Consider the following 27,824-nt stretch of genomic DNA (forward strand, 5'->3'; position numbering starts at 1 on the left):
TCTGGGTCGAGAAGCGACCGAACGGACACAGATGGACCCACTTCCCCTTCAGCCTTGCACGCCAAGAAGCCAACCCGTTTCCGGACATGTGCCTTCCCCAAGATTGGCCTGTGCGCTAGCGTCAAGGTGGGTCCTTCCCAAACTGTCCTGTCTCCACTAAAATTTCCAGAGAAGACTCGGAACGACGGCAAGAACTGTGAAGGTTCATCAGTCTTCTCAGACACTTCTCAGAGTTTGAAGCGCTCACTTACACACCTCACTTGCACACGGCACAATGGCGGCGATCGGCTCTCTCATTTTCTGCACAGATTGCGGCAATCTTCTGCCACCATCCAAGGGCAGCGAGAAGAATATTCTTCACTGTGACTGCTGCGGAGCCGAGAATAGAGGTAAGTGTGAAATTGGCAAACAACCTGAGGCGGAATGCATGAGAGGGCGAATTCCTGACTGGATGTACTGTAGATCACCCATGGAGGACGGTGACCACCAGGACAAAGCCGTCCGACTTTCCGTCAGCCCTTCGCCAGAAACTCTCCATCGTTCAAACGGTCGAGAGGCATAAGCTGCAGACCCAGAGAATCGATGCCAACACAGAATGCCCCAAGTGCAACAAGATGGGTGTCCGTTACTCTGAGGTTCAGCAAAGAAGCGCTGATGAAGGTTCAACAATCATTTACAATTGCGACTGCGGCTATAAGTGAGTCAAATCATCGTTGTCATCTGATCTCTTTCATTCCTTGCTAACCGCCCTCCCAGGTGGACTCTGAACAACTGAGGCGTCAAGCCTCTCAAAACCAAACAAACATATGAAAACAGAAAATTGCGATACCCCGATGCGGACTGTGAATCCCTCTTTCATCCTACCATGACGGTCTAATGTTTCCGTTTATTTTGAATCCCCAAACGCCAACTCTCAAATCCGTCAAGCCGTGCCAGCAACCTCTGGGATGAGAGCATACTCCGTCTGATTGCTCTTCTCGTACTCGGCCATATCCAGCGCCACGATAACGCTCTCACGCACGACCTGTTCCTTATCGTTCAAGAACTTGCGCAGGATCTCCTCCACACCCTCCTCATCACCGAGGCTTCCCAGCGCCTCAGCGGCCTCATGCCGCACCATGCTCGCCTCGTCAGGGTTGCTCAGGGCTTCGGTGAGCGCGGGGATCGAGGCGGGGTGTGCAAGTTGGCCGAAGACAAAGGCGATCTCATGACGGAATAGCGCCGACTTGTCCTTGAGACCCTTGGCGAGGGCGTGAATGGCGGGCACGGCGGTCGGAAGGTCGGGTGGAGAGGCCAGGTCGCGCAGGGCAAACATGGCGCGGTACCGCTTGAACAGCGGCAGGCTGGTGTCCATGAGAGTCTTGCCAAGTTCTTCGACCGAGGGCTCTTCTTGGCCTTGGGGCATCGGCGGGGCGGGGTCGATGGAAGCGAAATCGCTGAAGGGAAAAGAATTAGTTAGCATCACAGAATAGAAATTGATGTTCAGGCACAAAGAACATACCTCTGTCTCAACTTCTCAGCCCTCCTCTCCTCGCCATTCTCCCACTCAATCCGATCAATCGCAATCTCGCACGTCTCCTTCACCACCGTCTCCTCACCCTCGCGATCCCTAAATCTCCTCAGCACCTCCAGCGACTTGGCATCGCCCAACGCCCCCAGCGCCTCGGCCGCCTCGTGCCGGCACATGGCGTCCTCCTGAACATCTTCCAGCACCTTGGTCAGGTATGGGATGGACGCGCCGTTGCGGGTTTGGCCCAAGCAGTAGGCCAGCTCGTGCTTGAGCAGCGCCGACGGTGAGGTGAAGCCGGCCGCGATGGCGTCGATGGCGGCCAGCGACTCGGAGGAGTCGGGCGGGTTGGTTTTGGCGAGGTGCTTGAGCGAAAAGAGAGCCCGGAAGCGGACCGGGAGAGGGGTGGCTTCCGAGGTGAGGGATTGTCGCAGGGAGGCTATCGTTGCGAGGGTGGTGGGGTTGGAGGCTGTCATTTTTTCTGATTTCTGTTCGTCTTTCCGGGTACTGCGGTTTTTAAGGTGATCCTTGGGTGATTGAAGTGTCAGGTTGCGGGTTTGTTGGTTGGAGTTGGGAAGTAAAAGAAAGTGTTGTGTCGCCTAGGGGATGGCAAAGGCGAGAGCTGCGCGGCGCCCGTCGCAGGTCGTTCGACTCCGGCTTGGGAAACGCGGGGCGGTCCAAAATTTTGGAGGGGTACCTGCATGTGATAACGATAAGACTGTGGTCGGATCTAACCCTAACCCTCCTACTAAACGCAACAGAGCGTCTGGCTGTTAATCAGGAGGTTGATGTTCGAGCCTTTCTAAGTGAGTCTCCTGAGGTTCATTTAACAGAGAGCCATCACCAACACCATCACAACATCGTCAGGATGGTTGGACACGGGCCGAGAGGTCTACTCGTACAAGTTGAATTCGGGTTTAATGCACATATTCTTACCGTCCTCTCGACAGATTAATCTTCTTCCCCACACACTCCCAACAGCTCGAACACGTTATTGACTCTTCCAGATGGTGACCTCACCTTGGCCTGATTCCCTTCCTCTGGCGACGGCGGAGGTTTCCTCTTCTTAGGTGTCCCATTGGTTCCCTTCTTCGGCTTCCCAAGGGCCGTTATGAGAGGCAGAATGCCCTCATCCTCCTCAAACAGCCCCGCCAAACACTCGAGACTCGCCGGCTCAAGCACTCCTTGGAGCATCTGTTCGAGCGTAGACGGCGTCGGAAACTGGGCGAGAGAGGGTATCCGTGACACCCACTCAGCCAGGCGGGAAGCCATAGATGACTCGGAGCCCGGAGCGTGTTTGGATGCAAACTCGAGTACCTGTCTCAGCATCCTCAGCGAGTAGTATGTCGCCTGGACCTCCGCAAGAAGGTGAAGAAACTCCCAAGATCCCGTGTCCAGCGCTCCTTTGGCGAGCTGGCCGAGCACCTCAAGACTGAGTGGCGTCCCTTTCCCACGTTCCGATACCATGAGAATGTCCTGGTAGACAGCCAGCATAACCCACACCAGCTCCTTGTTTTCCATCACCATCTCAAAGTCTGACAAGATAGCCAGCAAGCCCTCAGCAAGCTCCTCAGCCTCTCCAGGTGCTGGTACCTCAACCCTTAGCCCAGACGACTTGGATTGCAGTTTCCGCATCTCAAACACATGCTCCAATCCCTTCTCACCCCTGACGGACCTCAAGACAGCATATGCCAACTGTCGCACCAGTGTGCTGGCCTGCCATGCGCTGGTGCGGACTGGACAGTCAAGGAGAAAAGGGAGGTACATCGTCACCTCCCCGTCCTCAAGATCCTCGCTCCCGCCATCATCATCATCATCAACAGCAGCCTCCTTCCGAGTCATGGCCTGAAAAACAAGCTCCGAAACCCTCGGGTCCAGCCCCGCCATCTGGCCCTCCAACTCCCTCACCACCTCGGGCGCAAGATACTGCTCCATGAACTCCATGTACTCCTGCTCTTCCAGATCATCCCATGCCTTTCTCCGCACTTTCTCAGCAGCTTGCATCACAGTCAGGTATTGGTCCATGCTGAATTCGAACGCCAACCTGGAAAAAATGCCCTTTTCAGCTTTCATGCCCAGGCGTCGACAAATCTCCTCAGGCTTGTACACGGGCGCGAAAACGCGATTGTTGGTGGAGTCAAGCTCGATGTCGGGTAGGAAGACCACGCTTGCGCTCGTGTCGGTATCGCCAATGGTCAGGTCGTAAACCAACAAGTCCGAATCTGAAGTGAAAATCGTCCCGCCATGCTCGCGCACATGCTTGGCGCAGAAACCGTCCGCCTCCCCGGGGACGAGGTGGACAACATGTCCATGGCGAGGGCTAGAGCGTAAGGCGTCGATGATGGCTGGTACAAGAAATGCGGGGGGTGGTGGAGGTCGGGGCTTGTTATGTCCCCCAAGGCTAGTGGCGGCATGGAGGGATGTGGTTGGGAAGAGGTCGACGACTGGGGTGGTATTATTGTCGTGCTTTGAACGCAAGAACCCGGATGAGTAGACCGAATGGAACTTGATCAGGTCGCTGGAGGATTTGATCAACCGCTGGATGCGCTCGCGGCGCTTGCTGGTGGGGAGGTAGCTGTCAAAGTAAATAGCAGAGCTTGAGGGGGCGTTAGATCAAGTTGGGGTCAGTCAGTGTGGGTTGGTGCGTACACAGAGAGGCCGCATTCCTGGATGCGGTCGAGCCACGCGACCGCCGTAGCTCCGAGGAAGTCGTATGATGGCTGCTTCAGAGGGTTGTTGGAGCCTTTGCCAATCGCCCTCAAGCAGAGACTGAAGATGTGGTAGGCAAGGGCCGGGCCGTCAACGACGACATCACCAGGCTCGAGAGGCATGCGCTCGGCATACCGCTCAAGGTGCCGCTTTAACTGGGGGATGCCCATTGTAGCAGTGGTGCTAGAGAACCGGTGCAAGTGTTGGGGCTGGGTCGGTGAGGTTTATCTGTGCCCATCCATCAGCAGTTGGAAGTGGAACGGGGATTACAAGGTCAGAGAGAATAAATGAATCATACTTGAGGTGTTTAGGGCACCACTTCTCGCGGGCAGGCCTCCCACAAATTGTCTTGTTGTGACTTTCAAGACTGATGTGGGAGTTTGTGCTGTGTTTGAGTTTTGGGAAGATGGCAAACTGCCCCAATCCAGCAGAAACGGTTGCGGTTTGGTAAAATCCGCCACAACATGCCCCACGATGCATCTTCATGACCGACACCCGACGTCAACCTGTCAACCTGAACCACATATCGTCTTAAAACCGAGTTGCGAGTCTGCTAGAAAGAGGTTCTTTGCTTCAGGCATTTTATTTATTCGACAAATCTAACTGGTTGCCCATCTCCTGGGTAGGTACCGGAGCCATGAAGCTGTCACATGGACTTACAGGACAGGCAAACCTCCGACGTGGTATATCTGGACTGTCCGTCTGGGCTTCGTCATTGTGCTTTCCTGAGGTTTCGTGGCTACACAAATGCTCCATGTTTGGCCTTAGTCTTCATTAACCAGCTCCCCCGTCTCTTGGGAAGTTTGTGTTTCTTTAGTTCATCGCTGAGATTACAAGCGACCTTACCCCATCTCCTTGATGACATTTCCCAAATTTTCAGGACACACCACAGACCACGGAGTGGATTAGTTTTAGTACATACCTCCAATGCAGGTGCACGTCTCCAAGTGGGATCTCCATCCCAAGTCTCCGGGGTCCAACATCCCGTGACGTTCCAGAAACAGGAAGCCACAATTCCTTCGCTTTTAGTGATGTTCGCAAGAGAAAGTCAGCATGAGTTGGGATTCCTTCCCCGCGGCCCAGTCCTTTCTTGAACTTTGCAACTTCTTCTATGGTCGTTTCGTCAAGGATTACGGTCGAGTGGTCCGTCCGCTCCACGAACTGACCGAAAATAGAAGAAACACAACTCCAGAGTGCGAGAAAGCTGTTTACACAGGTTGACACAACACTTGGGCGGAGGTTCAGACTCTCTGGAGATGGTTATCACGACGAGGGACCCAAGGCTTCAAAGTTGGGACCAAACTCAAGATTGGGGCGCGTGAAAGACTGAAATTGTTGATAAATCTCCTCGCCATCAACCTGCTGTGTTTTTTTCTCCACTCTTTCGTTTTCACAGACTGCTCATTACCATTGCAAAATGAACGCCGACGCTTCAACCAAAGGGTTTCGCCGCGACTTTCGAGTCCATCCAACGCCAGAACAGCGACGTCTGGCTCGGGAGCACCAAAAGATTCTGAGTACTATGAGTCGCAATGACTACGAGCTCCTCGAGCCCTTGAGCGAGGATCTCATCTTATCCAATAAAGAGCTCAAGGAAGTCGAAGAGAGACTCAAGGCAGCCATGAGGACTCTCGAGGGGTACGATCGCCCTTTGGAAGAGTTGGATCTGAACGACCCGGGCTTCCTCGAGTGTAAGTGGATCGACGTAGACCGAGGTATCCTTATAAACGAGATATAACACTGCTCTCACACGAAACAGATTGCAGGGCCCGATACCTCTGGTTCACTCGTTGGGCGAGAGTCTTCAAAGCGGCATATTGGTTTAAGTCGTCTCATTTGGCAGAGAAGTATGCGAATACTCTCAACAGCAACTACTTCAACATGACCAGTGTTGTGTGAGTCTTTCCAAGAGAAGACCTTGCTACTGCTGTGATTCCGGACAGTCCAGAATTGCCAGGACTTCCAACTCTTCGCTGCTCACTCGACCAACCCCGTCTGAATGCGCTGACATCTGGTCACCTTTCACCAGGTCGAACAATCGACTCCCCCCTAAAATCGTTATGATGATCGTCAAGAAGATCATGTTGCCAGAATACCCACTAACAGTCGACTACGAGGCCTGGTCGCTACTGGGTTGGGAGCGGGAGTGGAAGGTGAAGCCAGTTAACGACGAGTTCTCACTTTTCCGACCCTATCTGGTGGCACTCCACTGAAGTCAGAAATCCGAACATGGGTTGAGAAAAGATCTATTGGGGAGGGGAGGAGGAAGGTTTTGGCTTGGTACTGCGTTCGTGACGTTTAGTTAGTCCCTCGTCAACCAGCTCAACATCCTCTGGGTTCTTCGTATTGCCTCTCTTCATCGCCAATGTACCCATACAAGGGACTGATATTCCAAGCAATCTCACCTTCTCGATGCCATTCTGCACCTTTCAGGACATACTTCAAGCCAAACGGTGGGCTTGGTTCTGTTTTCTACTATGATGCAGATCACCTTGACCAGTGTATCTCCATCCCAACTTTCCTTTGTCTGATCTCATGTGCCCTCCCTAGAAGGAGCACCACTTGTTGGCTGAAGTTGACTCGTACACAGCGCTCAAGTTAGGGTTTATATTCATTGAGGATGTGTCTGCGGATCGCAACCTACGAGGAGAACGCAAGGTTTGAAGGATGGGACTAAACGTAAACCTAACCTTAGGGGGGGATGGAAGACCGAGACTGTAGATATATTTCCTCACGATCTACCTGAACTGTTGTTTTCAACTCTTCCTCTTCCACAACTTGCTCACGACCTGCTAGCAACGACATCATGAGCAGCGAGGCATCGACAAGCGGCTTTCGCCGCAACTATACCGTCCAGCCAACGCCGGAACAACTGAGTCTGGCCAAAGAACATCAACGAATCTTCGCCACCATGGACCGCAACTGGTACCCCTCTCTTCGGGAACTGAGCAGGCGTGTCTTCCGACAAGACAAGGCATTTAAGGTCGCCCATGCGAGGCTCGAACGCGCCATCGAAGCTCTCGAGAAACGCGGCTACACATCCAATGAGCTGAGTCTGGACGATCCTGACATCATGGAGTGTAAGTGAGGCAAGCCGGATGAAGAATCCCGTCAGACATGCAATCTAACGGAGCACCAATTCCCTAGACCATGTTGCACGGAATGACTGGACCCGTCAATTTCAGCTGGCCGAATGGGCTCATTCTCGTTATCACAACACCAGGTTCGCCAAGCAGTTCGCCAATATTTTCAACGAGAATCACATCAACATGATTAACATCGTGTAAGTCTTTCTCTATGGCGGTGCTCGGCCCCTCTGATCATGCTGACACTCTATGACTTCTAGCTCCAACAACAAGCTCCCGTCCGAGATTACAATGATGATCGTCGGACACATCATGTTGCCTCCCTCCCCATCGACGTTTGACCATCACAAGAAGTTCTTCGTCTATGAGTGGGAAACGGGGATGAAGGTGGTGCCTATCCCAGAGGACCAACTCCTCCCAGGGATGGCTCGTTGGCGCTTGGTGGATCCCAATGACGAGGAGGCTTGACCGTGGGTTTTGGGGGGTAAACGGAGGGATTTGGGCTGCCATGAATATGGGTGGATGTGTTTATGAATATGAGGGAGCCTTGTATGTCAATGTAATTTATTATCCATCAGTTCCGACTTTGTGTATCAGGGGAATCCCAGGGAATCCTAGAACCCCAGGTAATGATGGCCGTTTGCCTGAGATTTGTCTTGAAGCTGTCCTCGGGTGCCTGGTTCGGCGCATTCCATTTCTGTATCGCGAATGGCGAGTGGCTGTGAGCCAAGAGGGTATGATCAACAAGCAGGAAAGATCAACGATGCCTTGCATGCGCCTCTGACATATAAGCGATCGTGGATGCCCAGCACCGCCTTCATGACATTACGTACATACAAGCCAGTTCCCCAAGTCGGGGTAACCCAGGACACAGACATCCATCTCTCACTCCTTCTCCAAGACCTCGACGTGTCTCGTTCCTTCAATGTGGGATTCGGACGATGAAGACCTTTCTCCCAGCCACTTTCGCTGCGAGTACCGGGTCCGCCCTACCGCAGAACAATGCCGGCTATTTCGAGAACATCAGAAAGTCCTCAAAGAAGCGCGCTGGGACGATTACGCCTACCTCGAATCTTGGGCCGAGGACATCGCACGCTGGACATTGCGCCTGCGAGAAGCAGAGGATGCATTGAAGGGCTTGCAGAAGACGATTGAATCATCTGGACAGGACTTTTCGCGAGAACACCCGTGCTATCAAGATTGTGAGTGAGGCATGGGAACGACCAAAAGGCCTTGGGGGATAGTTAAGGCCTAATGGCTCTCTGATTGGGAAACAGATCGGAATCTACGATTCCAGTTCGTCAAGGCAAGAAGCAAATATCAGTTCGCTTTGAGGAGACATGACAGTGACGAAACCGTTGTGAAGTACTCGAACGTTGTCATAGCCAACTACATCAACATGACCAACATCGTGTAAGTCCTCTCAAAAGCAACCACTCTCGACGTTGCTATTTCATGATAATACTAGCTTGGTGATGCTTGAGTTGTTTGGATCTACCCAGGCCTTAACACTAATTATGTGCCATCGCCCTCACAACCCATGAATGTGCTAACAACTCCCCACTTGCTCAGGTCCAACAACAAACTCCCTCCCGAGATCACGGAAATGATCATCAAATACATTGCGCCGCCGCCACATCCACAAATGTTCCCTTTCAGCAATATGTGGCCATTTCGGGAGTGGGAGCAGAAGTGGTTTCGGAAACCAGAACCGCATGAACCACCTCAAGCACTTCCTCTGGCTGTTGAATCGTCCGGGTCTCCCTTCCATGTCCTTTTCTTTGACGGGTAATATTGGAGCCATGGCCCATCGACTAAGCGTTGAAGGAAGAGGAGACCTCCTGGCTGAGACAATTTGACGGCTACGCAGATGTCGGGAGAGGTGTGGTCGAGTCTCGGTACGGACTAAAGGTCGATACAGGAACACCTAACTTGTTTCATCATCAATCACTCATGACATGACTCTGCATGGACAACCGAGTATTGGTGTTCTCATGCGCCATAAGCATAGCGCTATGATTGTATTAGGTAGGTATGTACTGCCTTCGGAGGAGAGGTCTCGAGATCCCCTGGCATTCCCCAAACCAAACCATAACCCGTTCCAAACACCATGCCTTGTGCCGATACTGTGATCTCGACATGCAGTGAGACAGTTCACGAGGAACCAGTCCTCGCCGCTTGTCTGATAACTACCACCGTGGGTCAGGTCCTGATGATGATACTCCGTTCCCATGATGCCCAAACCCAACCTTGAACCCGCTCATCGCGCCCCCATGAATGCAATTAATAACCAATAAGAGAAAAGAGGGGACAAGAAAAGGGAAAGAAACTAAGGTGGGCAGGTGATGAGTTCAAATCAACTCAAACCCCTCATCTTCACCACCCCCTTCCTCTTCCTTGCCCTTCCCCTTCCCTAACCGTCCCCTCTCCTCCTTCCTCAGCAATGTCCTGACCTTCCGTCCCCTGACCGCCTGCCCGTTCTCGTCAACAACCTCATACTCCCTCTCCACCAACCGTTCCGTGTCACCCCCAACCCGGTGCCGATTCTGCGAGGCAGGCTTGATGAAGACTTCCAAGCTCAACGGGGCGTTGGGGGAGGTGGTTCGGTCGAAGGAGTAGATGAAGGGATCCCCCGAGGCCGCCGAGGCGGAGGCCGAGAGGGAGTTGCGGCGGGCGATGATGTCCGACGCCGACGGCTGCTTGCGGGTGGAGTTGGGGTGGAATCCCCGATCATACAGGTCCGCGGCGTCGTGCATCTCGGCGAAGACGTGGCACGCCACGCGCTGGCGCGAAGGCGGGGTCACGTACATGTGGCGGCCGAAGGGCTTGACGATGTTGTGGGTTTTGACGGTGCTGCGGGAGGAGGCGCTATTAGTTACCGGTATGCGCTGAGTGGAGGGGGAATGGTTGGGAAGGCGACATACCCATTGTTGCGCACCTTGGCCGGCCGGGACTTCTCCAGTTGCGCCTTGGACAACGCTTCGGAGCGCATCGGTTGGCCGTTGAAAGTCTTGACGCCGTACAGGTACCGGGAGCCGTGGGCCCACTTCTCAACGTGGTCCTTGTGGTGCTTCCACTCAGTGCGGGCAGCGCGGAGGTCGCGGTCGTATTCCGCCATGTTGGAGGTATGGGTGTTTGGAGAGAGAGAGGTAGGTGATTAGGTCGATGGGATTGAGGGACCGATGAGTCAACCAGTCCTGGATGAGATATACCAGGAAGCCTAGATGACCGTGGGCGAGGGTGCAGGAGAGACAGAAGTAACCCGAGATAGCAGGAAGGCTAGAAACTCGGTCGAGAGGAGGTGCTATTTCAAGGCCGGACACTTGAGTGGTAGAGGTGGGATGGATGTATGTGTCACGAGTGAGACAGGCCGTGTTCCCGTGGGATGGCCAATTCGAGAGAGCACGCGAACTGCCTTGCTTGGTATTTAACCAACACTCAAAGAGAGGACGGGAGAGCCCTTTGTCTGTGTGATGGGCTCCTGATTGGGTTTAAAACACAATGTGGTTGCCCCCTTTTTGGAAGGCTGCCGGTGAGTGACTCAGATGATGAGGGCGCAGGGGTGTCGGCGAGCGTGAATAAGACGGGCGGCCGTCCTCAAGACGATAACGATAAGCAGCTGCAGGATGACGAAATGGCTAGCCGCGAGGGTTCCTGGCCTTCAAGGTTCCTGGTTGCGCTGATGCTGGGGCTGGGCAGTTGATAGGGGGAGGCAACTCGTCAAAGGAGTAAATTCAAGACAGTTCGAGGTTTGTTTGTTTGCGGGAAGTCTGTGAAAACGAAATCAAAGAAGGAACGATATCTTGAAGTTATTGACGGTGAGCAACTCGCTTTATACCGCCCTTCCTTCGTAGCACTAACACGCTTCCTCCCCTGACTTATCGCATCCCCTTTGGGCATGTGGGGATCGTCATGGCAGCTGATAGTGACAGGCAAGGCGAGCGGTGGCGCACCGCCGACCCCATGTGGGGTTCCCCAGGTGTCGGTCGGAGAACAAATGACGGCGGCAGCCCCAGACGGATGACCAACAGCGTCGGATGCCCGCGGGTTGTCAGACGCGCGGCGGTGCCCCGAACGGGCTCCATGATGATGGAAGCGGCAAAGCGGAGAGGGTCCGGATGACCAGGTCTTGTTCTTGGCCCTCAGCCTGGCTGCCGGGGCTGGCCTTCTGTTCTTGCGCCCCTTTTGCCCGGAATGACAAGGTCTTTGGTTTCTGATTGTCATCAAGCCAGCGCGACAAACGGGGGTTTGCAAGTTTGGGGGTTGGTGACCTCCGCCATCGTTCCAAGACCGAGGTTCGCGGCGTCCATTGTCCTTGGGTTGGCGAGGTCAAAGACCCGGATTCATCGGAGGAGTCTCTGATTCATCGGAGAATCCACGGCACGTACCATTAACGGATACAAAAACGGAATCTGATGCATTCTTCCCATGACGTCTTGATCGGTGCTTACTCTGTATCTCTTGCTCTTGCCGGCCGGAATTGGGATCTCATCACCATCACCGTCATCATCGCAGTTCATCTCGCAGTGCGGGGCTCTTGGTCAGCCACTCTGAACGGATGGAATGGTTTAGAACATGCCGTCGGTTTCCCTCGAATACCCGAATCCAGAATCACATCCGTCTGCTGGCTGACAGTTTGTGAACATGCCAGAAGTATTGGCTCCTATGGCGAGTGGAGAGGGATTCCCCAGACTGTGTGCGGAGTCCATGAATGCCCCTAAAGACGACCGGTTCTGCAGGTACCCAAAGATCTCCATCCTGCCGGTCCCTCCATGACTTAGTGATAATAGTGGGGGAAGTGAGGAGGATTTGGGACGCAAACAGTCCTCGGGGCAGGCAAGGGGACAAACGAACTTGTACAAGACATCAATCCTCGCACTTTCTTCGAAGCAAAGGCAGACAGACGAGTGTTATCCATCCACCCGTCCTGCCCGTGCCTCGTTGGTTGGTTCAGAACGGTCTCGTCTGAACTCGACCGGGCCTTGCCGATCCGAAACATCATCCATCAACACGTTGCGGGACACAGAACGGGATGGCCGCCCACGCCCCTGTGATAAGCTGATAGGCGATTATTCGTATCAACCATGGATGATGAGAGTACACTTGAGCAAGCGCTGGGTATATCTCGAGTTATCAGCTAGCCGCGGACTGAGCCACCTGACCCATCTGGGAGATGGCGGTGTTCTCGAACGCAGACCTCAGCGCTCCGTGAAAGACCTGAGATGAATACATTGCAGCTGGTCGTTGGTCGGCTGACCCCAAGCCACGAGCCGGTGATGGATGGATGGACAGCTTCAGCTCAGGACAGACAACGTCAGCCTTCGTGACGTCAGGGTAATCGATATGAAACAAGAACTTGGATTCGTCAAACAGTTTCATGGAACACCAAGTGTCTTGGGCAAGTTGTTACCATGGCTTGTGAGAGCCGAAGCGAAGAATCTCAGGTTCCAAGGTTCCCGATCGCAAGCTGGTGATCTGGGAAATGGACGCGAGTGACAGGGTGGTCCCGTTGCCTGGCAGTTGGAGAATGTGGGGCACGTGGATCCGATCTCCAACTGCGCTGTTCTGCCAAGACCGATCACGGCCCGCCAAGGAACTCTCTGCCAAGACCGTACCCCTTGCTCGAGGCTGCAGCGCGGCGACACCTTGATGGCATCACGGAAAAGCTTCAGATCCACCACACATCCAACCTCACCTCAACCCCAACCAGCCACCATGTCCACAGACAAAGCCGCCTACCTCGCCGCCCACTATCTTTCCGTCGAGAAGAAGTCCTCCTCCTCCAGCTCCACCAAAAAGCGCAAACGCAAGCATGGCGACAAATCCTCGGCCGGCCTTCTCATCACCGACGACGACGAGACCGGCTGGGGCAGCAGTTCCCGCAAGGACTCGGACGCCGACGACGCCGATGACATCCCGGTGACGGTGGCCGGCACATCCGCTGACTTTCGCCGCGCCAAAAAATCCGCCTGGAAAACAATCGGCTCCTCCGCCCTCAGCACCGGTCGCTCCAAGTCCGCCGAAGACTCGGAAGCCGCCGCCGCCGATGCAATCATTGCCTCCGCGGCCGCCGAGTCCCGCGCCATGGCCGCCGATGCGGACGAGCCGGATGATCCTGATATGATCGTGTCTCAGCCCAGCAGTAAAAAGAATAATGATAATAATAATACTCAAAACGTCCCGATGATGTCCAACGGCACCCTGGCTGGCCTTCAATCCGCCAGCGCCCTGACCGCGCAACTCCGCGCCCGACAAGAGGCGGAAGCAGCTGAGTTCGCGGAATTAAAGGCCCAACAAGAAGCTGCGGCGGCTTCCAAGTCAAAATCAAAATCCAAAGATGGCTCCTCCTCCGAAGGGGAAACCATCCTCCGCGACGCCACCGGCCGACGGGTCGACGCAGCCCTCCTCCGCGCCGCCGCGCGCAGAGCGCAGGCAGAGGCCGAGCGCAAGGAGCGCGAGAAACAAAACCTTCTCAAGGGCGAGGTCCAAGCCCAACAGGCCGCCGCGCGGCGGCAGGCGTTGGAGGACGCGGCTATCATGCCGCTCGCGCGGTCCAAGGATGATGCGGAATTGAACGAGGAATTGAAGAAGCAGGAGCGGTGGCATGATCCCATGGCGGAGTTCTTGGGGACGGGGGATAAAGATGGCGGCGGGAAAAAGAAGAAAGGGTTGAAGGGCCGGCCGGTGTATAAAGGGCCGTGGCCGCCGAATAGGTATGGGATTAGGCCTGGGTATCGGTGGGATGGGGTGGATCGCGGAAACGGATTCGAAGCGGAGAGGTTTAAGGCGTTGAATCGACGCGAGATGGCCAAGGGGTTGGAGTATGCTTGGCAGATGGACGAGTAGTTTGTGGATGGGGAATAGGCAAGGAGGTTAAAGAAGATGGAGACTGAGGGTAGACTCGGAATCACCAAATCGAACATGACGAAGACTGGTTGCGTCGACGCCAGTGTGCAGAGCAAACCACCAACAGTCTATATCACGAGTGACTTGCCAGCACCAAGCAGCCTCAACGCCTGACCTGAGCGGTCGAGCGATTGGTCAATGCTCTCCTCCGGCCCTCGACCATCCACGAAAGGGCGATGGCGAGAGGAGCCCGGGATAAACAAAGAACCTGACGACCAAGCCTTATAGCCCACTCTGCCCTCCCCTCCAATCACCAGCGCCAACAGGTCAGATACACCGCAGTGTGTCTGGCGCAGTTGGTAGCATCTCTGCCGAGGGGCCCAATACGCTCGGACTCGTACAGGAGATCAAGGAACACCCGCGGGATACCGGCCGGGTCTCGTGGGTTCGATTCCTGCTGGGGGCAAAAATTCTCTGCCTGACTGCAGCGGGTGGAGGGTTTTTCGTAGCCAACCAGGGCTCGCACTACCTCGGGTTCATCTGGCGGACGCGTCGGATTGAAACAAAAAATACCCGGGGAGGAGTGAGCTGGGGTTGGTGAGCTTTTTTGTGGTGATGTTTTGTTTGTTTACTTTGAGGAGGAAGAGGGAGGTTTAGGATCAACGACACCACAGCATAGAAGAAACGAGAAATTAAACATCCCATGGGCACCTCAGTATGCTTCTACCTCCTCACTTGACGCAGCCTTTTCTCAAGTTTGTACTCCTTCATATTGTACTTGATGTTTACAGAGCCACGCCCATCGTCTCGGAAACTTTGTGGGTTCGGCATTCCACGGACGAGGGCATACTGAGTACCGCACCGTCGCGAAACACTACCAGAATCTCCAACCTGACCTCATCTTGGAGAGGTCCTGGAGCTGGGTCCCTCCGTGACGTTTTACTCCTCGACAGGCTTCCACCCAAACAAAATACTCGAAGGTGAACCAAATGTTGAGCAGACATCATAAACCTCTATTCCAAGCTCCCAGTGCGGTGAGGGCATTCAGATCATACATGACAAATCTATGTATACATGGCATACAAGTCCTTCCTTCATACATCCCACATCCATCATAATACAGTACCCCTCCATCTCTCCAAAGGTATCATACACCGCCCCGAAGCCGACCAAATATTTACTCCTTCTTCTCCCCTTCCACAGCCTCTTTCTGTTGAACCTTGTCTCCTTCAACCTCTTCCCCCTTCGCACTCTCTTCAGACCCCTCAACCTCCTCACCTTCCTCGCCCACCAGACCTTCTTCAACCTCAGCATCCTCCAAGTCCCCGTCAAACAACTCCTCCTCCCCCTCAAACCCACCAACCTGCTCCTCATGGTGAACCGGCAACCCCTCCTCCTCCTCCTCCTCCAGCAATAAGCTCCTCTCCTTCTCCTCGCTCTGCGCAGCCATGCGACGCATGCGCTCGCGGCGCACGCGCTGAGCCTCCTGGACGAAGGTGAGCTTCTCAAGATGGGCCGAGATCTTTTCCTCGACCATGCTCTTGACCTTGAACGCGAGGGACTGGCTCTGGAAAACGCCCTGGTAGCGATAGCTCAGCCAGAGGTACATGGTGATGGTGTGATGGACAGATTCGAGATCGTGGAGGTATTTTATCTGCTCCTGAGGGGTCCTGGGTGGCTGCGATTCGAGGATCTCGAGGTTTATTTCGGGAAAGTCGAGGAGGTTGCCGGAGCCGAGCTCCGCGACGCATCTCGCGAAGGCTCGGAGCGCCAGGATCTGCTTGTCGTCGCGCAGGTTGATGGGAACGTTAAGGAAGATGCAGCGGTCCGAGACGGACAGATCGAAGTCCTGGATGATCTCGGCAATCTCCATGGCGTCGGAGAAATCGCACAGGTGGAAGCGCGGGGAGAGGCGGGACATCTCGCGCAGGCGGGCCAAGACGAAGGAGGTCGGTGTGCGGGGAGGGAAGAGAGAGTGGAAGCGCTCGATGATGTGGCTTGGTGGGAAGAGGCCAGCGGTGGTAATGGGCGGGGGCTCCCTGGTGAAACAGTCGGCGACGTAGGCTAGGTCTTCATCTTCGAAGGTGGTCACCAAGCCGGCAGAGGTGGGCGCAGAGGTGTCACCGCTGGCCTCCTGGGCGGCAGTACGGTAGCGGCCTGCGCGGCCACCGATCTGTCTGACCTCAGGGACGGAGAGCGGACGGAAACTCGTACCGTCAAACTTGTTGCTCGAGTCGAAAATGACGCGCTTGACCTCGAGGTTCAAACCCATACCGATAGCGTCGCTGGCAACGAGGAAGTCGTAGTCGTTGTCGGGTTCGTTGAACAAGGCAGCCTGGCTGGCGCGAGTCTCTGGTGGCAGACTGCCATAGACTATGGCGCAGCGGCGGTTCGTCGCCTTCTCGATACCGGCCTTGATCTGGTGGATGTTGACTCGTGAAAAGGCGACCACGGCATCTCCCTTGCGCAGGTTTCTAAAATCTCCCTTGAGACTCTCATCCATCACGTGCAACGGATTGAGGCGCTCATAGCGATGGATGATTAACTTTTCGCCGATGCGGGCGCATAGGTCTTCTATCAGGGGTACGACACGTTCCTCGCCGCACAAGTGGACTTCCTTTGCCTGAACACCCAGGAAGGCCTGGGTCCAGGCCCATCCACGGTCATCGCTGTTGATCATCTGGATCTCGTCGATGACAGCGACGTCGACCCGAATATTAAGGGGACACATCTCGACAGTGCAGCTGTGGAACCAGGTGTCTGAATCCGCGGGGATGCGCACCTCCTCGCCGGTGACAAGGGCGCAAGGTTTTTGCTTGGCAGTGAAACGGGAGAACGTCTCGTGGGCCAGCAAGCGTAGGGGCCCAGCGTAGATACCGGACCGGGCATTCTCGAGTGCCTTGAGGGCGTTATAAGTTTTGCCCGAGTTGGTAGGGCCGACGTGTAGGTGAACAGTGCGCTGCAACATGCGCGTAAGAGGATACCATTCATAGGGGAATCGTAAGTCGGAAATGGCCATGTGAAGCTCGTTGACGGCCTTGGGGAAGCGCGCGCGCATCAGGAAGGTTTGGAATGCGTACTTGAGCTCGCGGTCCAGGCCGAGGGAGTCAAAGCGTATGAAGGCATTGCGCAGGTTCCAAAATAAGGGGTTCTCGCCGCGGCTCGTTTTCCCAGCCTCGATGGCCAGGTCAAAGGCCTTGGTGAGGACTGTTTTGAACAAGGCAACTTCGCGGTCGAGCTGCGACTGGCTGTTGATGCCGAAGGAACGCCACTCATCCTGGGTTTGGGAGAAGGTGCCCAAATTCCTCAGCATGTTTGCCAACCGGTTGACGACGAGGCCGTGAAAGAGTTGGTAGTTTCGCTTGACAGTGCGGTCGGTATTGCCAGTTTTGGAGGTAGCCGAGGAGGCGACCTCTTGGTCGAGCTCCATGCCACTGCGCAGGACATGGGGGTCCGGAGGTTTGCTGAGCCGCTGTTTAGAGGATTTTTTGGCCTTACGATGGACGGGCTGGGTGGTCTGGAAGACGAAGGACTAGTTAGAGCCTGGAATTCCAGGGAAACAGAGATCTGACTGGGTCCATGACGAACCGAGAACCATGCCACGGCGCCGACCGGAGGGCGACATGTTAGTGGCAGTCTGGCCACCCCAGGCCTGGGGTTTTTGCAAGCGGCGGCCAGCAACGACTTCATGACCGCATAAATGGCGTGAGTTGAACCATTGGCGCTTCCGGGCGGGCGGGGAAGCGGGAGAATTGGCGCCGGGACTGCCTCTCTCCGCTGTGAGGTGAGTCGGCGCGGAGTAGGTGCTGTTGAAGGAGAGGTGCTTGGTGGTGCCTCTCTCTGATTTTGGAGGAACCCCTCGTGAATTTTGTTGCTTATCGGTCTTATCGAGGCTCAGCTTCGTTCTTTGTCTGCCAGGGACCAGATCAGCCTTGTCTTGGCATGGCATCTTGGCAAGCAAGGCACCAGGCCCCACTTTGCTCGGGCTGTCGCACCGCCGAGCTTCGTCATCCTGCATCATCCGTCTGCAACTCAAACCCAACACCACGCTCGACAACGCCCAAAGTCAACGTCTTTACTCAACTCTCCGGCCACAAAAGCCGAGTACAAAAACACCAACCGCCGAAAGCACTCGCCAATCTCCTCTCCATTCAAAATGGCGTCCTCGTCAACTCCGCCAACGCCGCTGCTCTAGTTCGTCCTCTCTCCCCTCCCCAATCCAGCGTCCAATCCAAGCCCAATCATCTGACCCATCTAACCTCCCTCCTCCCACAGCGCTTGCATCGCGCACAACACCACCATCCTCAGCGAATGCAGCATCGGGCCCGCCTCCTCCACCGCCTCCTCCCTAGCGTCCCTCGTCCTCCCCAAAATCGACCACACCTCCCCGCAACGTCTCACCTACACCCACGGCACGCACCACATCCACTATCTCGCCGCCAGCCCCTCCGAATACCCGCCCAACCAACCCACCGCGGGCGCGCTGACCTACCTCGTAGTGGTCGACACCTCCAACGCTGGCGCCGCAGCAGGGCCTAGCAGCGGCAGCAGCAGCGGCAGCTCCAGCGCCCATGTCGCCGCCAGCCGACGCGCGAGCTTCGCCTTCCTCGCTGAGCTGCGGCGGAAGTTCTTGGCCACGTACCCCGCGGAGACGACAGATTTTTCGGACCTGCCGGATTACGGCGCGGCAGGGTTCAATGGGGAGCTGCGGCGGCTGATGGTGGAGTTTGGGAGGGCCGCGGCGGAAGGGACGGATGGCGACGCGATCAGCGCGGTCCAGCGCGAGATGGATGACGTGCGCGGGGTCATGACGAGGAATATCGAGGGTTTGTTGGAGCGCGGGGATAGGATCCAGCTGCTCGTCGACAAGACGGATCGGCTGGGTGGGAGTGCCAGGGAGTTCCGGCTGCGGAGTCGCGGGTTGAAGAGGAGGATGTGGTGGAAGAACGTGAAGCTGATGGGGTTGTTGGGTTTTGTGGTGTTGTTGATTTTGATGACGATTGTGGTGTCTATCAAGGGCGGCCTTTAAGAGGATGGATTGTTTGAGATTTGGTATTAGGAGGTTTGCATGTTTGCGGCTTTGTTCAAACCGGCGTTTGGGACATGGGAAGCATGGGTCACTTGATATCGGATATTCTATTCTATGCCTTTCTGTCTGTCGGGAGTAGGGTATTATCGTTGGTCGTCGTTGTATTACTTCAATCCAACCTGAGGTGCTGCTCGTTCCTCCATGGAAAAGTATCCCTCGGCAGCTCATAAGTGCGAATACAAAACAAACATACTCCGTAACTCTCCAGCTCATCTCATGTACCCAATCAAACTCCAATCCATATCCCGTCTCCTCGATCTTCAGGCTGGCAGCTCCCATAACTCACAACCTCGACCCTGACGTTCCCATCCCATCCCGATACACATACCCGTGCGCCACGGGACTGGCTTGCGGACCAGAGAGCAGCGCGCCGAAGAGCGGCCGGCGCAACTTGTTGGTGAAAAACACCGGGTGGCAGTGTGACGCGTCAAACGGTTGCGGTGGTGATGGTGGAGGTCGGCTCCCCCAGAGTGCTTGGCAGGGAACGATGAATTGGCCTGCTGTCGATGATGATGAAAGGGCTTGATGTGCTGCTGCTGGTGATGTTATTGATGGTGGTAGTGGCACATGCGTGGCCTGGTTGGTGAGTTGTTGGGGGATGGTCGCTGTCGCGGCCATGATGGATTGGATGAAATAAGTCTTGTATTTTGCTGACGACAGGCCGAGGATGTGAACGAAAGCGGTTTTGGAGGACCCGACGCAGGGGTTGGGAATGCCGTTGCGCGGTAAAAGGAAAATGAACGTTGAGGTTGCTTTTATCCGCGTCGTGTTTGATCCATCGAGTTCTATTTTGTTTTCAGCAGCCTCGATCAAGTTGTCCAGGATTCATTTACTCATTCACTTTGTCGGAGGTTGGAGGCAGTGAGATGCCGAGCTCCCAATGACGTCTCCCAACTTCACGTGCGGTGCCGAGCCGAGCCGTGTTTGCGACGGACCCCAGTGTAATTGCCGGCGGCCGGTAAAGTGGGTCCCACCCGGAGAGCTCTGGCCAATATCTTCAGGGGGTATCAACAAATGCTTCTATTCCAAAAACAAAACCGCAGGATTTTACTTCGCACTCTTCCCTGCTGAACTACCCGTTGATTTCTCTCCCCCTTTCCCCTCCTTGCCCGCCTTCTTCTTCTGCGCTTCTTTGGCCTTTCCCTTCTTGATAGCGTCGACCAACGACTCGATCTCCTCGAGCTGAGCAGCTTGCTTGGCCTCCTCCTCTTTCTTTTGCTGCTCCTTCTTTACCTTGGCCCTCTTAAGCGCCATCTCTTTCTCAACACGTTCAATCAGCTTGTCACTTGACTCCCAGAGCTTCTTGGCCACCTCCTCGTCATCCACGTCCTTGCGCGCGCAGTCCACCTCCATGCATTCTTTGATTAACCGCCCTCCCGGGAGCCGCAGAAAGCTTCCCTCCATGGCTGCGTAGAGGAGCGATTGCGCAGCCATGTGCGGACTCTTGAGGAGCAGCCAAACCAGTGCGTAGAACATGAGGTAGATCAACAACCCCCAGAGCGACCCCTGCGTAAGCCAGCGCCGCATGCCTGGAGTCCGGGCCAGCCCGGGGTCTACCAGCACTACCTTGGCCATCATGGGCAGCTCGTCCGGCCGCTTGTACGCATCCAGATGCTTCTGATACGCCTTGGCAAAAGCCATGAGCGCAAGCTTGCTGCGTGCGTAAGCTACCTTTGGTGACCAGTCCTTGTCTGCCTTCCCCCCCTTTTTGCTGACCGCTTCAAGGAGGTTTGCGTCGATGCGCGGCGACGCAATGTAGGTGGAGCAGGTGGGCACAATGATGCGGACGTCGCGGTCGAAGGGCTGGGCACGGATGGCGGGACTGAGAATGGCGAGGAGGTGGAAGTTGGCCAGGAAGTTGACCATCCATGTCATCTCGATGCCTTCTGGGGTTTCTTGCCGCTTGCCTCCGGGGGGTGTCATGGTCGCGGCGCAGAGGACAATCATGTCGAGACGGCGCGGGGGAGCGTTGTCAATCCAGCGGGTGGCAAACTGCCGGATACTATGGAGGTCGGCAAGGTCGACTTGCTCGGCGTAGATCATGCGGTTGCCGGAGCGGGCACGGAGGTCGTCGATGTACTCGACGAGGAAGGGGTCGGATGGCGGTTCACGAGTTAGGAGCACGCATTGTGCGCCTCGCCGGGCAAGTTCCAGGGTCGTAGAGGCACCAATTCCCGATGTGCCTCCCGTGATGAGCACGACGCGACCGTGCATATTGCGCTCGGAGGGATTGCTGCGGCCTGAGCAGTACCATTTTGTCAAGCAGACGGTCGTCAAGGCTGTGGTGTATTGGGCAAGACGGATGGGCTCAGGGAGCCAGGTCGGGTAGCCATCGAAGATTACTGAGGCGAGGAACGGGATGGGCATGGCGGCGGTGGACGAATTGGTGTTATTGGGTCATGTGGTGACAGATCGCGTTGGTTTGGATAAGAATGTTGAGGCCAGGCAAGGAATACCAGATAGATAGTTGAAATGGGAATGTTCAGGATAAGCTTCTGGAACAGGAACTGGAAGAGCTGGAACAACTTTGCTCTTGGCATGGCTGGGCGCTGACGTCGATCCCCAAGACCCCTGTCAGGGGAGCGGGAGCCCAGGCACCTCAACGGCCAACAAGTGGGGCCAGCTCAGCGCAAGTCACTTGAGCCGATGGAACTTCTTCACCAAACATCAACTTCATCAACTTCAACTAAGATCCCCCACATAAAACCTCCAAACATGGCTCTTCGACGAGATGCCAAAGATGAAGATGATGACTATGACGACATTCCCCTCCAACATCAACGTCCCTTCGGCACGGGCATGTACAAGAGGCCCATAGCTTTCGTCTCAGCATCATCTTTGTCAACAGTCCAACCCAACTCATCATCAACCTCACAATCCAACACCGGTGCCAGCGTTGCAGACCTCTATCTCAAACTTGTTCTCCCCGATGATTCCACCACTCAACCACGATCCAAATCCGCACCACCATCATCCACAACAACTGGCCCAGCCGTAGACACGACCGCAACCACAACAACAACCACCACGCCTCCCTCTGAGCCCACCTCTTCTGAATCCACCTCCTCACAACCCACACAAGCCCCCAACCTCTGCCCAATCTGCAAACTCCCCCTTCCCCCTTCCTCCGACCCCCAGGCCCTGGCAGCCCACAACGCCTCCCTCACCCACCAACTCTCCCTCCCCTACTCCCCACCTCCTTCCGCCCTCGACCGAACGCGCATGGGTCTAGCCTACCTGTCCGCGCACGGCTGGGACCCCGACTCCCGCCGGGGTCTCGGCGCGGAGGAGCAGGGCCTGCGGTTCCCGCTCAAAGCAAAGCAGAGGGAGGAGAGGTTAGGCTTAGGCGCTGCTGCGCCGAAGAAGGAGGAGAAGAAGCCAAAGGAGAAGTTGCTGGATGCGGGGAAGGTGAGGAAGTTGGCTGCTGAGGAGAAGAGGAGGAAAGAGGAGATACGGGAGGCGTTGTTTGGTGATGGGAAGTTGGAGAAATATCTTGGTGTTGGAGGGAGGGGAGTATCGCTGCCGGGATCAAGATCGGCTTCGAAAAGTCGGGGGTTGGGATGAAGGACTGTTGTTGGTTTCAGGAATTGCTGATTTGCTCTCCGTATCGCGGTTGAGTGTTACGCACTTGGACCGTTGGGATCTAATGATGGCAATCTGCTTACAAGACCGGGTTGTCCAATCTAGGACTATCCACAACACCAGCCTGGTAGACCTCATCATCCAGCGTCGAGGTTGCTATGGCACAAGACCAGCTAGTGCAACAGCCAGGAGGTCCAGCCCAGTACCGAACTCCTACCTAAGGGTCTCACTCCACTATGAAGACTCTCCGATCGACCAGGAATCCTGTTGTGTCGCATTCGCCTGGACACTCAAACAAAATTCAACTCCCGAGCTCATTTCTATTTCAAACCGAACAACAACAAATTCGTAATCTCATTCCTGCGAAGGCTATTCTGCTTGTTTCCTCTCGAACAACGCCTCTACCCGCGTCTCGTTGTAGTATCATCATAACAACGTCATGACAGCTCATATATCATAACCGGAAAAAAAAAATAAGAAAATGAGAGAAAATGAGAAAAAGAAAATAAGAAGAAAATAAGAAAAAGGAAGGGAAAGAAGGGAAAGAAAGGAAAAGAAAAAAGAGAAATAAAGAACGGAAACGAGACTGGAGAGAAAAAGTAAAGGAGAAAAAAAACGAGAAATGAAGAGAAAAGAATAATCCCCAGATGAACAAGAAACCGTTAACAATACAGCTCGCCTCTCCTCAACACCTCTCCCCCTCCCTCATTCGTCACCAACTTCGCCCGCCCGCCCTTCTCAGCGCGGACACTCACGGGCAACAGCCACGCCTTGGACGACGTGACGCCAAAGCTGCGGTCGCTGATCCATCCCCTGGCGCTCGCGGGCGAGTTCCACGCGAGCACGAGCATGTCGACCACGTCGTCCCAGGCCGCCACGGTCGGCACTGGCTTGCGGAGCAGCAACCGCAGGATCAGGACGTTGTAGACAAAGTACGAGATGACGATGAGCATGTACACGAGCACGACGATGAGCGCGAACGTCATGCTGTCGCTTCGCTTGCCCGAGCCGTGACCAAAGCGTTCAACGTCGAAGTCGATGCCCGTCATGCCGGCCGTTTTGTCCGGAAGCAGCCGCATAAACTCGTCGACCGTGTCTACCTCTTCTGGGTCCACCTCGGTCGCATGGCCCCAGCCGTTGCCGACCACGACTTCCTTGTTTGACCACTGCAGTACAACGTCGGAGACGGCCGGCCGCCGGCTGAGGTCGGTCAGGATGACAGTTGTTTCGTTGTGCTTGCGCACCACAACGCTCCCGCCCCCGGAAGCCAGGCGCGCCAGGCCCTCGGCCACGACGCTGCATACAACCTTCTCCACGACTGAGCGTGCCCGCAGGAGGGTGGCTTGGACTGTCTCTTGATCGTCATCCAGGCGTACCTGGGCTGGGGCGAAGACGAATTCAGTTTCATTAGCCCCGAGAGGGCGGACCAGAGAGTCGAGAAGATACTTCAATGGACTTGACTCAAGCGTACTTCCGTCGCTGAAGTTTGATATGATGGGAGGCTGGAGATACTCAACCCAGGACATGTCCATTCTGATAGCAGTCCCTGTTTTGATCGGCGTGTTTTTGTCCCGGTATAAACCTCCTAGCGTGTTGGTGACATTGCTCTGCACCAGTTCGCTCACGCCAGGGGAGATGGTAAGCTTTGCCGGTACCCAGTGCGCGATCGTTGTGCAAATCAGGTCCATGGAGACAATTTCGTTGTCCCCTTGAACGGGAAGCTTAATCATCGTAAGCAGTGGCGTCGGTCCGTCGTTTGTGGCGTTTGGTTGGAAGAAGTGATATCTGTTTCTTTTCACTGTTGGCAGGACCTTTCTATCCAGTCTGTCAGTTTTGTTGACTCACGTCCACACAAAGTGTATGCGTGGATTGTTGGGATTATCAGGGTCATCATACTTTATGTCCTTGACGGATACTTTACGATTCTCCAACATCCATTCGCACATGGCATCGCCCAAGCAATCCAGGCTTGAATCGCCGAAGACGGGAGATGTCTTCAAATTCAGCACATCCTGGCTGACCCAAGCGCAGCTCGTCTGGACGAGTGGCTGGAAAATCGGAAGACTGTCCTTGGTCGTCATCCTGAACTGCTTGGTCCCCACGATCGGCCCGATGTTAGCCCTTTCTCGGTCAACGCGAGTCTCATCCTCCTTTTCATCGATGAATTCCAGGATGTTGCTGATAGTGAAGAGCATCGAATGAGAAACGGTCGTCATAGCGACCGCACCGTCTGTGGTAAGGTCGCCGATGCTTTCCGGAGAGACAAGCTGCCTACCTAGGGTTCCGGTAGAGCTTCGAAAGGTTGGATACGTGGCGAGGTTGGTGGAGTCATAACTCGCTGCCCAATTTCCCAGCTCGACAAAACCCCCGGCTGGACACCAGAACGCAAACACTCCGAGCCCGTCACAATACTCGAGGTCGGAAGCATATTTATCGAGCTCAGACGCGGTCAGTTCGCGTGGCCAGAGTGCAGACCTGGCATATGAGTAGTAAAAGGGTGACTCGACGTTGCTGAAGGCATTCGGTAAGGGGTACCAGTCGAGCTCAGGGACCATGAGGATGGCGGATGAAGGACCGGCAAGGGTAACGATGATGGTGTTCATGACGATGAAGAGAGCCAAAGGCAGGCATGCCGGGAGGGTCTTCCAGAAGGGTGTGCTGAAGATATACGGGATATCGCCGATGCGGTAGGCACCGGTCAGCAAGCCCAAAGGGACTTCCGACTGGACGAGACGGCGTTTCAACAGCTTCAGGGTGAGGGTGCCTAGCGACGCGATGACCAGCAGCTCGTACAGCTTGGCGCCGAACTGCAGCGAGTTCTTGACGCCGTTGTGGTGGAACTCGATAGGCTCCTCCTCGAACCAGTACCAGCGCTGGATGTTGATGTACATGAGAAAGCCCGAAAGCCCCATGGGCACCACATGGATCCACGTGTCCCAGAGACGGGCGCTCGTGCCACGGACGACAGACTTGGAGTGGCTGGGCTTGTCGTTGGGGGGTGGTGTTGCTTCGGCCGGCTTCGGTTCGGCCTCGGTCTTCAGAGGTTTGACTTCGACCCTCGGTGGTTTCGGTTCAAATATGAGTGGCTTGTTGGTTTCGATCTTTTTCATCTCGAAGTCTGGGAAGTCGCCTGGCAACTCGGCCAAGGTGCTCTGACGGCTGAGTGTAGGCCTCTCGTCGCCATCGAATTGATGGGCAAATGGTATGTTAGGGACTTGCTCCCTCTGCCGCAGCCACGGCAACGTCGTAGAAGAGTTGGGGCTAGGAGAGTTGTTGCTGGACTGGAACGGTGGTGGTCTTGGAGACGTGGTCGCAGAAGTTGGACAGGGGGAACCACTGCCACCCTGGAACTGGTAAGGCCTCAATAACGGCATCGTTGCAGAGCTGGGAGACGGAGAGTTGCTGCCAGTCTGTGTATATGGCGGTCGCGGCGGCACAGTGGAATAGCTCGGGGCAGGAGAGTTGTCTTCCCGCTGGAAAGGACGGCCATGAGCTTCATTTGAGACCTGCTCAGCTGGCTTCGGTCGTGGAGAATTGTTGTTGGCATACGCTGGCCGAGGCCGTGGGTACATGTCTCCATGGCTGGAAGAAGAGCCATCCTGGATGGGCTGGGATGGTTGGGTATTGATGCCATTCGGGACTGCCACTAACGGCCTCGGCCTCGGTCGCCGCCTCGATGAGGTACCAGAAGGGTCCGGAGAAGCCTGGCTGTTGTTGCCATGGGAATAATAAGAGTAGACTTCATCTGGCGTCAGATCTGCTGGACTTGACGGATGGGGTGTGCTCGGGGAATCTTGAGAAGGACGGTCGTTGTTGACCTGATAGTGGTGAGGGTTATCATTGTTCGGGGCCCGTCCAGCGGGCCTCGGGCTCGACGGCAGGCCGACTGGGATGTAGACCTTGTTCGGGGCCGGCCCGACTGGCCTTGGCCGGTAAATGCCCGTGTATTCCATAGTGTCGCAGATAGGTACAAGGAGTGTAAGAAAAAAAGAAATGGAAGTCCACTCCGGCCCAACACGACCAAGCGCGTATGGAACCGGACGTTAACGAAGATACATGAACAAGATCCTCAAAAGTCTAGATTCACAACAGCCTCGACAGCCAGCTATATACTTCATAGTCTACGGCTCACTCTCGCTGGCTCTCACATCCTGCAGTTCACCAGCCTCCCTCACTGTTGGTGCTAAGCTTGTTCTCCCCTGGCATGTGGCGTCGCTGGCAACGATTCCGAGCATGCAACGACTCTCAAAAACTTCTAAAGATACAAGTCAACAAACCAGCGCTTCTTACTCAACGCTCATGACTGGAGTCTCATGCAATTAGACTATTGAGTCCCTGCAGGAGGCGTCGGCAAAGCTCTTCAAGTACGGACCCGGGAGCGCGGCGCTCATGCAAGCGTGCAAGCGCGCTCGCCTTCTTTTCTCCTCAGCTTCACCGGCCTTACCTACGTGGTTCCTGCAGAACGCCTCTTGGGCAGTTTTCTCCTCTGTAGCGCCCCTAAACCTGCAGCCAGGGACGGGATACATCATCCCACCACAAGGTCACAGAGTTTAAACGCCGAACAGGTGCCGGCTAGCCTTTTAAGCTTACTGAGCGCGAAACATGATTGGCAGCAACTGCAGCTTCAGCCGCAGCCTCGTGGTTTCGGCGACCACCTTTGCCGACCCGACAGTCTGCTGTGGGGTTCGCTCCTGGTTGCAATCACCTTGACGCGCCCCACTTTCGCGTCGCGCAGATGAACTTGTGTGTACACGCCATTTTTCATGCACGTTGGTTCAATTATTTGATCACAAACTCAACCCAAACAACTTTTTTGCAGCCATTTGGGTCTTCCAGGTAAGTTTGAATATATTCCTAGGTCTACAGGCTTCTGCTGACTTAGTAAGATGGTCCGTTACGCGAATACACACCAGAGACAGCTTGTCCTGGTTATGCTGGTTGGTCACCAGTCTGTGCAACGCATTGCTGAAGCTACCGGTCTCAGTCTGCGTTCATGCCAGCGATG

At 55.2% G+C, this 27,824-nt stretch overlaps 16 protein-coding genes across 16 annotated transcripts; 8 read left to right on the forward strand and 8 right to left on the reverse strand.

Annotated features, from left to right (window-relative positions):
- Nucleotides 1-274: 274 nt before the first annotated feature.
- Nucleotides 275-775, forward strand: VTJ04DRAFT_4641 (uncharacterized protein; the record flags this gene model as incomplete). The annotated part of the gene is made up of 3 exons (XM_069362671.1): nt 275-389; nt 463-697; nt 757-775. The coding sequence occupies 3 exons, from the start codon at nt 275-277 to the stop codon at nt 773-775; spliced, it is 369 nt and encodes a 122-aa protein (XP_069219594.1).
- Nucleotides 776-922: 147 nt separating this feature from the next.
- On the reverse strand, nt 923-1,983 carry VTJ04DRAFT_4642 (uncharacterized protein; the record flags this gene model as incomplete). The annotated part of the gene is made up of 2 exons (XM_069362672.1): nt 923-1,436; nt 1,502-1,983. 2 exons carry the CDS (start codon nt 1,981-1,983, stop codon nt 923-925), a joined length of 996 nt encoding a protein of 331 aa, XP_069219595.1.
- A 475-nt stretch (nt 1,984-2,458) lies between these two features.
- VTJ04DRAFT_4643 (uncharacterized protein) lies at nt 2,459-4,386 on the reverse strand (the record flags this gene model as incomplete). Its single annotated transcript, XM_069362673.1, has 2 exons — nt 2,459-4,103; nt 4,157-4,386. 2 exons carry the CDS (start codon nt 4,384-4,386, stop codon nt 2,459-2,461), a joined length of 1,875 nt encoding a protein of 624 aa, XP_069219596.1.
- Nucleotides 4,387-5,633: 1,247 nt separating this feature from the next.
- VTJ04DRAFT_4644 (uncharacterized protein) lies at nt 5,634-6,429 on the forward strand (the record flags this gene model as incomplete). The annotated part of the gene is made up of 3 exons (XM_069362674.1): nt 5,634-5,907; nt 5,976-6,111; nt 6,246-6,429. 3 exons carry the CDS (start codon nt 5,634-5,636, stop codon nt 6,427-6,429), a joined length of 594 nt encoding a protein of 197 aa, XP_069219597.1.
- Nucleotides 6,430-7,022: 593 nt separating this feature from the next.
- Nucleotides 7,023-7,770, forward strand: VTJ04DRAFT_4645 (uncharacterized protein; the record flags this gene model as incomplete). The annotated part of the gene is made up of 3 exons (XM_069362675.1): nt 7,023-7,296; nt 7,364-7,499; nt 7,563-7,770. The coding sequence occupies 3 exons, from the start codon at nt 7,023-7,025 to the stop codon at nt 7,768-7,770; spliced, it is 618 nt and encodes a 205-aa protein (XP_069219598.1).
- Nucleotides 7,771-8,227: 457 nt separating this feature from the next.
- On the forward strand, nt 8,228-8,719 carry VTJ04DRAFT_4646 (uncharacterized protein; the record flags this gene model as incomplete). The annotated part of the gene is made up of 2 exons (XM_069362676.1): nt 8,228-8,504; nt 8,580-8,719. 2 exons carry the CDS (start codon nt 8,228-8,230, stop codon nt 8,717-8,719), a joined length of 417 nt encoding a protein of 138 aa, XP_069219599.1.
- Nucleotides 8,720-9,249: 530 nt separating this feature from the next.
- Nucleotides 9,250-9,535, reverse strand: VTJ04DRAFT_4647 (uncharacterized protein; the record flags this gene model as incomplete). Its single annotated transcript, XM_069362677.1, has 2 exons — nt 9,250-9,266; nt 9,343-9,535. 2 exons carry the CDS (start codon nt 9,533-9,535, stop codon nt 9,250-9,252), a joined length of 210 nt encoding a protein of 69 aa, XP_069219600.1.
- A 118-nt stretch (nt 9,536-9,653) lies between these two features.
- VTJ04DRAFT_4648 (uncharacterized protein) lies at nt 9,654-10,420 on the reverse strand (the record flags this gene model as incomplete). The annotated part of the gene is made up of 2 exons (XM_069362678.1): nt 9,654-10,155; nt 10,227-10,420. 2 exons carry the CDS (start codon nt 10,418-10,420, stop codon nt 9,654-9,656), a joined length of 696 nt encoding a protein of 231 aa, XP_069219601.1.
- Nucleotides 10,421-10,526: 106 nt separating this feature from the next.
- Nucleotides 10,527-11,005, forward strand: VTJ04DRAFT_4649 (uncharacterized protein; the record flags this gene model as incomplete). The annotated part of the gene is made up of 2 exons (XM_069362679.1): nt 10,527-10,725; nt 10,848-11,005. The coding sequence occupies 2 exons, from the start codon at nt 10,527-10,529 to the stop codon at nt 11,003-11,005; spliced, it is 357 nt and encodes a 118-aa protein (XP_069219602.1).
- Nucleotides 11,006-13,017: 2,012 nt separating this feature from the next.
- VTJ04DRAFT_4650 (uncharacterized protein) lies at nt 13,018-14,148 on the forward strand (the record flags this gene model as incomplete). Its single annotated transcript, XM_069362681.1, has 1 exon — nt 13,018-14,148. One exon carries the CDS (start codon nt 13,018-13,020, stop codon nt 14,146-14,148), a length of 1,131 nt encoding a protein of 376 aa, XP_069219603.1.
- Nucleotides 14,149-15,325: 1,177 nt separating this feature from the next.
- Nucleotides 15,326-17,838, reverse strand: VTJ04DRAFT_4651 (uncharacterized protein; the record flags this gene model as incomplete). Its single annotated transcript, XM_069362682.1, has 2 exons — nt 15,326-17,665; nt 17,737-17,838. The coding sequence occupies 2 exons, from the start codon at nt 17,836-17,838 to the stop codon at nt 15,326-15,328; spliced, it is 2,442 nt and encodes an 813-aa protein (XP_069219604.1).
- Nucleotides 17,839-18,304: 466 nt separating this feature from the next.
- Nucleotides 18,305-19,177, forward strand: VTJ04DRAFT_4652 (uncharacterized protein; the record flags this gene model as incomplete). Its single annotated transcript, XM_069362683.1, has 2 exons — nt 18,305-18,342; nt 18,424-19,177. 2 exons carry the CDS (start codon nt 18,305-18,307, stop codon nt 19,175-19,177), a joined length of 792 nt encoding a protein of 263 aa, XP_069219605.1.
- A 342-nt stretch (nt 19,178-19,519) lies between these two features.
- Nucleotides 19,520-19,855, reverse strand: VTJ04DRAFT_4653 (uncharacterized protein; the record flags this gene model as incomplete). Its single annotated transcript, XM_069362684.1, has 1 exon — nt 19,520-19,855. One exon carries the CDS (start codon nt 19,853-19,855, stop codon nt 19,520-19,522), a length of 336 nt encoding a protein of 111 aa, XP_069219606.1.
- A 429-nt stretch (nt 19,856-20,284) lies between these two features.
- VTJ04DRAFT_4654 (uncharacterized protein) lies at nt 20,285-21,604 on the reverse strand (the record flags this gene model as incomplete). The annotated part of the gene is made up of 1 exon (XM_069362685.1): nt 20,285-21,604. The coding sequence occupies one exon, from the start codon at nt 21,602-21,604 to the stop codon at nt 20,285-20,287; it is 1,320 nt and encodes a 439-aa protein (XP_069219607.1).
- Nucleotides 21,605-21,952: 348 nt separating this feature from the next.
- On the forward strand, nt 21,953-22,801 carry VTJ04DRAFT_4655 (uncharacterized protein; the record flags this gene model as incomplete). The annotated part of the gene is made up of 1 exon (XM_069362686.1): nt 21,953-22,801. One exon carries the CDS (start codon nt 21,953-21,955, stop codon nt 22,799-22,801), a length of 849 nt encoding a protein of 282 aa, XP_069219608.1.
- Nucleotides 22,802-23,481: 680 nt separating this feature from the next.
- On the reverse strand, nt 23,482-26,193 carry VTJ04DRAFT_4656 (uncharacterized protein; the record flags this gene model as incomplete). The annotated part of the gene is made up of 2 exons (XM_069362687.1): nt 23,482-24,634; nt 24,716-26,193. The coding sequence occupies 2 exons, from the start codon at nt 26,191-26,193 to the stop codon at nt 23,482-23,484; spliced, it is 2,631 nt and encodes an 876-aa protein (XP_069219609.1).
- Nucleotides 26,194-27,824: the final 1,631 nt, after the last annotated feature.

The sequence above is a fragment of the Mycothermus thermophilus genome, assembly GCF_041956435.1.
Source record: "Mycothermus thermophilus strain CBS 625.91 unplaced genomic scaffold VTJ04scaffold_3, whole genome shotgun sequence".
Taxonomy (NCBI): Eukaryota; Fungi; Ascomycota; class Sordariomycetes; order Sordariales; family Chaetomiaceae; genus Mycothermus; species Mycothermus thermophilus.